General features: G+C 44.1%; 1 protein-coding gene across 1 annotated transcript; it reads right to left on the minus strand.

The window, feature by feature from the left end:
- Positions 1–12: 12 nt before the first annotated feature.
- Positions 13–3,671, minus strand: POLR3GL (polymerase (RNA) III (DNA directed) polypeptide G (32kD)-like). The gene is made up of 5 exons (XM_006764155.2): positions 2,616–3,671; positions 2,154–2,283; positions 1,089–1,157; positions 689–745; positions 13–265 (listed from the first exon to the last, which is right to left on the minus strand). Exons 1-5 carry the CDS (start codon positions 3,069–3,071, stop codon positions 63–65), a joined length of 915 nt encoding a protein of 304 aa, XP_006764218.1. The 5' UTR covers positions 3,072–3,671; the 3' UTR covers positions 13–62.
- Positions 3,672–9,175: the final 5,504 nt, after the last annotated feature.

Consider the following 9,175-nt stretch of genomic DNA (forward strand, 5'->3'; position numbering starts at 1 on the left):
TTCAGTGCACAGGTCAGCGCCCAACCAACTGAGCCACACCGGCTAGGGCCTTCTCCGGGGTCTTACGTGAAGATGAATAGGAAGACAAACTCAGACTCAGCCCACAGAAGGGAAAAAGTGAGGCACACATGGGCCGAAAAGGAGGGCATGGACCTGGGGCTCAGGTGGTCTCCATGCACATTTCCTCCTACCTCTAGTTTCTGTATCGTTTCCTCTTTATCTTCTGTGGTCTTGGGGGGTCTCTTGGGAAGTAGAATGGTGGTCCCTGGTGAAAAGATCAAAAATTGAACCATTAGCCTGGCGGGTGTGGCTCAGTGGTTGAATGGCAACCTATAAACCAGGAGGTCACAGTTCAATTCTTGGTTAGGGCACATGCCCGGGATGCAGGTTCAATCCCTAGTAGGGGGCATGCAGGAGGCAGATGAGTGATGCATCTCCCTCATTATTGATGTTTCTATCATTCTCTTCCTCTATGAAATCAATAAAAATATATATGTATAGTTTTAAAAGTGAACCATCGGAGAGCAAACTTCCAACATTTCTACCACCTTCCTGCAAAGACCATGTCACTCTACTGCCCTCGTGTGGTCACCAAGGTGTCCAGCAACAACACTGGGTGCTTGGAGTAGGGGTAGGAGTAGGAGGGCAAGAGGAGAGCTCTTTTCCCTCTTTTTCCAGACACACTCACTCTCCTTCTGTAGCTTCCGCACTCGGATCCTTAGCTCCCGGGGTAGACGTCGCCAATCTGGGAATAGTGGGAAAGCAGAAGTCAGTCCGACCCTGCCTGGGGTGAGGGGGACTTCTGTGAATGATGGCTGGTTCTAGAGATAAGGGTTGGGATGAAGGTGAGGAAGGAACGGTTGGGTCAAAGTTGCTTGGAACGAAACTGTGGCTTGGATGCCTCCAGGGGAGTGAGGGCTAGTTACCAGGTTTTTAGGTGGAACCTGAGAGCGTTTACTAGTATACGGAAGGGTCCAGTTTGTAAATACTGAGGAGGTGGCAGGGGGGACAGAAGAGGGTGGATGGGGTGGCGGCCAGTGTGGAGGCATTTGCAAGAAGGGCAGTCAATGGAAGGACCCATCACCTACCAGGGTTCCAGTCGATGGCACTGTCAATCGGCCCTGACATCTGATATTTGTCTGAGTAACGCTCCACATCTGAGGGGTCAGAGGCCAAGGGTCAAAGTTTTATCCTCCCCGAGGCCTAGACCAGGGTTGTTCCTCAGGGCCCAGCCCTGTCAGTACTTAGGAATTGTCTGTTCCCTCAGCCCACACCCAGAGCCCAGGGGTCAGCTTCAGTGAGGACCTTCAACAGTCTGTAACCTGTCCCTTTCCACCTAAAAGTATGATTTTTTTTGTTATCTCCCTTAACCCAAAGGCATGAGTCTATCAAGAGGTAGTGATACAGTAAAAAGTACACTGGGGCCCTAACCGGTGGCTCAGTGGATAGAGCGTCGGCCTGCGGACTCAAGGGTCCCAGGTTCGATTCCAGTCAAGGGCATGTACCTTGGTTGTGGGCACATCCCCAGTAGGGGGTGTGCAGGAGGCAGCTGATTGAAGTTTCTAACTCTCTATTCCTCTCTGTAAAAGATCAATAAAATATATATATTTTAAAAGTGTACTGGAGACAAGGAACCAGGGCTCCCATATTCCCTTGGCTCCTTGTTCATGGGACTAACCTCCACAAGCCTTTCCGCTCCCTGGGAACCTTTCCACTTCTAGGGAACACACTGTACTTCCACAGCAGTTAATAAATACCCACTATCCCAGGCCTCCCATGTGCACCCCTCCTCCAGTCCCTCTTGGTGTCCCCGACTTCTCCACGATACACCAACCAGAAAGGTAACCCTTTAGTTAGCAGGGTACCTCCGAGGCCTAACACCAGCCCCCCTTCTGATTGGTTGGTGCCTATACTATCCAGATGGTTAAAAATTATAATACATCCCCCCCTTTATACGGGTGCAATACTTCACCGCCTGCTGTCCCAAGACTATTGCAAAACACAAAACCAATCGGGGACACTGTCAAGTGTTTCGAATTCAGGGGTGATTATTATGATCTCCCCACTGAGATGGTGAGCGTCCTGGCATCGCTGGCCCCCAGTAGGCACTGCCCCGGGAGGCACGAAGGACGGGATACTAGCACCCGACTGACCTCTCTTGGGGACCGCTGGCCGGATGAAGTAGGGGAGCTGCCTCATGGCCCCTCGCAGCTCCTGCTTCAGCGCCAGGACATACTCCCCTTCCTCTCCTGAGGGCAGAGGCACAGGGCGGAACTCCAGGGGCTAAGGAGACAGGGGTGGTGGTCAGTCCGGGGAGAAAATGCTGGAGCACAAATCCAGGGGGGTGTCTCCCCCCAGCTCAATCCCATGCTCCTGCTGAGCAAAGGGCCAGATGAGAAAAGGGGAGCAGCACAGGATGGTGGAAGTTGGGGAGCCAGGGCTCTGAGAAGTCAGGTAGACACTTCCTGGCCTGGAGAACATCTGTGGGAGCTGGGTGCACAGGGACAGGGAGGACCAAGGAAAGGTTGGTTCCATGACGGCCCAGGAGACTCCCAGCTCACATACAGGCAGCCAGGGGCACCGGGGAGGCCTGGGCAGGGAGGGCAGACACTCACGGGGAAGAGTGGTGAAGGCTGCAGGGTGGGTGGGGGCAGAGCATCCCCCTTCCCAATGCCCACAGCCTCCATGTTGAAGGTCAACTGGCCACGGCCCCGACCCCGGCCCCGGCTGGCCATGGTGGAAGCGGCCTGGGTAGTCAGAGATCCGATGAGAAACACCTGATGAAGATAAAAACAAGAGAAACAGCGTAGGAGAAGGGGTAGGAAACCAGGGAGGTATACGACACGCAATCTTTTTCCCTGGGAACCTGAAAAGCCAGTGTAATTCAACAGGTTTCGAATGAGAAGGCACAGCCAGGCAGGGTATTTCTGGAAATATAAACACGGATGAGACGTGGTCTCAACCAGACAGATAACTGCAATATAGTGTAACTGTAGCCCAAAGGGGAAAGTGATTAGAGCCTTGGATAAAACTCCCTTGCACCCCTCAGATAACCTGATGTTTATCACCATCTGCAGAGCTACCTATGACCTTTTCATTCTTTCTCTCCCTGGCTTTCCGAACCCAACCAAGCCCCACTTCAATCCAATGCAGTGCATTCCAACAACACGTTTATTCAGAATGTGCCATGAGAAAAGTAATACGACAGGCACTGTGGGGGCACGGGGATAAGTCATCAGTCTCTGTCAGTGGCGGGCGTGTGGGGGCGGGGAGGGCAGAGAGGAGAACCGTTACAATCAAATTGATCTTTAAGACACCACCTGGGAGCACAGAACTTAGAATTGGAAGCACCCACGTGCAGTACTCCACTCGGTAAGCTGTGAGTCATTCTGCGTCTGGGGGTATTTTCCTAAAGAGGGTGTCCATTCTCCCCCATGGCGGCCCATCCCGCGGGGATTGATGGTGATGAATCGAAAGCTCCTCTTGCTACTGAACTGAGCTCTGCCTCTTTCATCATCAGGCTTTCGGGGACTCAGACGCAGCTAGCATGGGGGATAAAGTCACCAAGTGAAAATGAAACTTGCCCGGCCCGGCGTGGTTCAGAGGCTGAGCGCTGACACATGCCCAGGTTGTGGGCTGGATCCCCATTGTGGGCCGTGCAGGAGGCAGCCGATGAATGATTCTCTCTCATCGCTGATGTGTCTATCTCGCTCTCTCTCTCCCCTCCTCTCTGAAATCAATAAAAATATATTTTTAAAAAAATGAAACTTGAGCCCTGACTGGTTTGGCTCAGTGGCTAGAGCGTCAGCCTGCGGACTCAAAGGTCCCAGGTTCGATTCCGGTCAAGGGCATGTACCTTGGTTGCGGGCACATCCCCAGTAGGGGGTGTGCAAGAGGCAGCTGATCGATGTTTCTCTCTCATTGATGTTTCTAACTCTCTATCCCTCTCCCTTCCTCTCTGTACAAAATCAATAAAATATATTTTTTATAAAAATGATACCCCAGTAGCAAGGAACATATCTAGCACCCAGATCTTGGTTTCTAATACTATTTTCTAATAAACGGAACCAAGGCTTCTTGAAGAAATGGCTAATTCTAGGATGGGGGCAGGAAACATACACCATGAGCCTGAAGTACCTTCTAGCGCCAGTAAGTACTAAGACAACAACAGCAAACAAACAAAACACCACCACACATTGATGGGGCTACGTCAACGGAGCATATGCGTCAAGTGAAAGAGCTCCCAATGGCCAAAGCCGGAACAATTTAAACAATAACATAGAATAATATTGGATTATTACCCCGAAGCATAAACTAAATACCCAGGAGTTCACACTAGTATAAATAAATGACTGATTAAATCAATTCACGGGGGAGAAAAAACATCTCTCATTCAGAATTCCAAATCCACTGTGTAGACTCCCCTAAAGACAGAGGGTAGAACTCCCCTCTCCTTAAGTGTTGGCTGTGTATGGGGAATTTTGTCCAAAACGTATAGTTTTTGAAAGGGTAGGGTAGTAACTTTACAATGGAGAAACTGCACGAACACTAACTACTTCAGTCAGGTGACCAAAGTCAATAGCAACAATCTTAAATCATGTCGTGAATTCGTACTCTTAATATTGAAGTGATGTGGCACTTACCACTTTACCTCTGTGACCCCCCGCCCCCCAAATCCACAACCCCAGTCTACTCAGGAGAAAAACATCGGGCAAATTCCAGCAGAAGAGCATCCTACGGGCCTGACCGGTACTCTCTAACACTGCCAGTCACCCAAAACAAGGGAGGTCCACCCTTCCATTGTAACAGGGGAGAGCAGTCCTAGTGGTAAGCAGTATTCTTAAAAATAAAGAACACCATCCCTTTTGTCTTCTGATCATAGAATATACATTTATTCCTGAAAACTTGGAAACACATAAAGGTATAAAGAAAAAAAATACTTATTATTTCATGATGACCACCATCTAGTAAGAACCATTATTAATATTTTAACATGTTTCCTTTTAATTTCATTTCCATGTGTATAAATATATGTACGTGTATACACACACACACACACACACACACCCCACACACACACACACAATAGGACCATGACAACTAAATGTAATGTTGTATACTGGATGGAATCCCAGAACAGAAAAAGAGCAACAGGTAAAACTAAGGAAGTGTGACACAAGTGTGACTTTAAATCATTACAATGTATCAATATGGTTTCATAACTGTAACTTAGGTACCATACTAATATATGACGCTAATAATACGGGAAACTGTTCCAGGGCATAGAGAAACTTTCCGTACTATCTCACTATTTCAATACTTATTATAATACTTTACCACTTATTAAAAGTGGTAAAGTGGTAAGTGCCATTTCATCACTTCAATATTAAGGGTACGAATTCATGACCGCCATCTAGTAATAACCATTATTAATATTTTAACATGTATCCTTTTAATTTCATTTCCATGTATACAAATACATGTACGTGTATACACATACACACACACACACACACACACACACACATACACACAATAGGACCATGACAATTAAATGTAATGTAGTATACTGGATGGAATCCCAGAACAGAAAAAGAGCAACAGGTAAAACTAAGGAAGTGTGACACAAGTGTGATTTTAAATAATTACAATGTATCAAAATGGTTTCATAACTGTAACTTATGTACCATACTAATATATGGTGCTAATAATATGGGAAACTGCTCCAGGGCATAGAGAAACTTTCCGTACTATCTCTCCAGTTTTTCTGTAAATCTAAAATTGTTTCAAAAAATAAAATCTATTTTAAAAAACCTTGAGTAGCACTTTAAATGCAGTTTCTCAGACCTTCCTTGCTTTTACGACCTTGGCCATTTTGAAGAGAACTGGTCAGGTATATGATAGGATGCTCTGCTGCTAGAATTTGTCTCATGTTTTCCTCCTGATTAGACTGGGGCTCAGGGCTTGGGGGAGGAGAATCCCAGAGGTAAAGTACCATTGCATCACGTCATATTAAGGTACATAGTAACACCTTGTTAGAGAACAATAAGAAATAATACAGTACATAATTAAGATCTCTTAAATGATTCATAATGTCATTGTTCCCACAGTCCAGAGAAGGGAGAAAACTAGGAGATCTGGGATGGTGAGGGGAGGATTTATAAATAACAAAGTCTCAAGTTTGGAAGAGCACTTAGAAGTCATGCATTCATTCGTGTAACAAATATTTATTGAGCATCTACTACATGCCAGATATAATGCTAGATAATGGGGATCATAGTGAATCATCTAGACTTGCATCCTTCCTCTACAGTTATGAAGTAGCAACGAAAATAATTTTATGGTTGGGTCACAACATGAGGAACTGTATTTAAAGGGCCAAAAGGTTGAGAACCACTGCTCTAGACAAAAAAAAATATATGGCTAAATAAAGGGCATTTTACAAAAGATTAGTTATTTAAAAATATTTTTAAATAGTTATAAAGTAATCTATGTTGCAAACATACACACACATTTATGAAAAAAATGTTCTTAAAGGATATACATTAATTTAAGGTGTGTTTTGGGGGAGGCAGTTATTTGTAATTTAAGGTTTTCTTCTATACAATTTTTATAATGAGAAAAAAATGTTGATTTAAATTTAAAAATATATACTAACAATTGTAGATGAGACTAGTAACATGCAGCAGGAAGGAGAGGGTAAAAGAATATGTGTCTGAGAAACTTGGAAAGTTTCAAGTCCAACTACCTCGAGAAAATGTGAAGCAAAAGCTGGCTGTTAGATAACAGATTGCATGGTGATCTGATTGACAGAGCGTATGAGGGAAGAGAGGAGGACTGGTGGACCCTGGAGTAAGGATCCATCACCATGTCGTCGGGCCCTTTCAGGGAAAGAACACTCCCACTGCTGGCTCCTGTCTCTTTCCACTTGGCAGACAATGGAGAGGGGAGCTGGGCTTTTGTTTGTTTGTTTGTTTTTAATATATTTTTATTGACTTCAGAGAGGAAGGGAGAGGAAGGGAGAGGAAGGGAGAGATGGAAACATCAATGATGAGAGCGAATCATTGATCAGCTGCTTCCTGCATGTCCCCTACTAGAGGATCGAGCCTACAACCTGGGCATGTGCCCTTGACTGGAATAGAACCCAGAACCCTTCAGTCCACTGGCCGATGCTCTATCCACTAAGCCAAACTGGCTAAGGCTGGGGGAGGGGGAGTACAGGGGGGAGCTATTTTGACTGCAAATCAGCCAGGAGTCAGGAAGAGGCCATGCGTTTGAGGTTAGACAAATCTAATTCCATTTCCACATACGTATCAAGTGGCTCCCAACAAAGTGGGGTAAAATAAGACAAAATTTTATCTGATTCAGGCAATAAACGAAACCATTCATCTCTAACCCGCTCAGCTCTGTAATTACAACGAGTCTCTTATACTTAAGATTGTGGTTGTTGCTCAATTCTTGACAGTAAAGTCTCTTATAACTGGTTCCAAACTACTCTTCTTTAATATCAACCGTCCCCAGTGTTCCCCCCTGCATTCTCCCTCCCGTAAAACAACAACATCCCATACACATTATGCTCATCCCCATTATGTATAACTGTGTGTTACGGAACAAGTTACTGAGAACAAGTTGCAACAAAACATACAGAAAAACAGTTACATGGAATTTAAGGAAGTTACATGCATGTAGTGGTTAAGAACATGGATTTAATCCCAGTTCTGTCATTTCTTAGCTATATAACTTCCAGCTATTTTAAAAATATCTCTAAAACTGTTTCCTTTGCCTGGCTGTTTTGGCTCAGTGGATAGAGAGTCGGCCTGCAGACTGAAGGGTCCCAGGTTCGATTCCGGTCAAGGGCATGTACCTTGGTTGCGGGCACATACCCAGTGGGGGGTGTGCAGGAGGCAGCTGATGGATGTTTCTCTCTCATCGATGTTTCTAGCTCTCTATCCCTCACCCTTCCTCTCTGTAAAAAAATCAATAAAATATATATTTTTTAAAAAATTGTTTCCTTCATCCTTAAAAGGGTTTTAATAAAAACAAAATCATCTTCATTCACTTAACAAATATTTACTGCGTGCTTACTACGTGCCAGGCGCTGTTCTAAGAGATCCAGGGACTGAGGCCTAGAGCACTCTAAGGCTTAGGCTTTCCTATATTTGTAGTGAAAAAATCACCCCAAAAGAATAAACATGCAAAAGCCATGGACAGACAATTGACAAAAGTCTGACCAATAAAAGACTCTACCTGTCAAACTGACAAAGATTTAAATAATAATCAGGCTGTCATGAATTTTGTTGAGATGGACACTCTCATAATTCACTAGAACACAATTGTCCCTGACCAGGAATCGAACCAGCCACCTCTGGTGTAGGGGAGGACCCTCTAACTTGCCATACAGGCCAGGGTTCAACAGCCTTTTCTAATGTTCATACCCTTAATCCACTAATCCTATTAAAACTTTTAACCTAAAGAAATCATCAGATATGTAGTCAGAGATATAAGTTCAAGGATGTTCATCAAAGAGCTATTCATAGTAACAAAAATCCTGAAATAACTTAAATGGTCCAACAAAAAAATGATCAAAAAAATTCAAAATATTCATTTTAGACCATTACGTAGCCATAAAAATGACTTTTAAAAAATATTATTTTTATTGATCTCAGAGAGGAAGAAAGAGGGGGAGAGAGAGAGAGATAGAAACATCAATGATGTGAGAGAATCATTTATCAGCTGCCTCCTGCACACCCCACACTGGGGATAGAGCCCGCAACCTAGACATATGCCTTGACCAGAAATTGAATCCTGCCCTTCTGTTTCATAGGTTGACACTCAACCACTGAACCCACCAGCTGGGCCATAAAAATGGCTTTAAATAATATTTAAAAGAAAAAAAATTCACAAAATAATGTAAACTAAGGGGGAACATAATAAAAATTGCATTTATTGTATGACCCTATTTATGCAATACACACACATATATATGTATACATGCAGAAAGAAATAGAAAGGATACATATTAAAATATAATAATGGCTATCACTACATCATGGTCATGATATAATAGGTATTTTTCTTTATACCTTTATGTGTTTCCAAATTTTCTAGAATAAATGTATATTACTTCTGTAATCAGAAAACAAAAGGTAAGGTGTTCTTTATTTTTAAGAATGCT

Source organism: Myotis davidii, unplaced genomic scaffold, assembly GCF_000327345.1.
Source record: "Myotis davidii unplaced genomic scaffold, ASM32734v1 scaffold401, whole genome shotgun sequence".
NCBI lineage: Eukaryota > Metazoa > Chordata > Mammalia > Chiroptera > Vespertilionidae > Myotis > Myotis davidii.

Bases quoted from the DNA above. Each gene is read 5' to 3' on its own strand.
- POLR3GL (XM_006764155.2), bottom strand. From the start codon at position 3,071: ATGGTGATAAACATCAGGTTATCTGAGGGGTGCAAGGGAGTTTTATCC. The intron at 1,158-2,153 runs GTCAGTCGGGTG...CTGACCCCTCAG, and splicing joins GCCAGCGGTCCCCAAGAGAG to ATGTGGAGCGTTACTCAGAC. The intron at 746-1,088 runs GTAGGTGATGGG...CACTATTCCCAG, and splicing joins TGCCATCGACTGGAACCCTG to ATTGGCGACGTCTACCCCGG.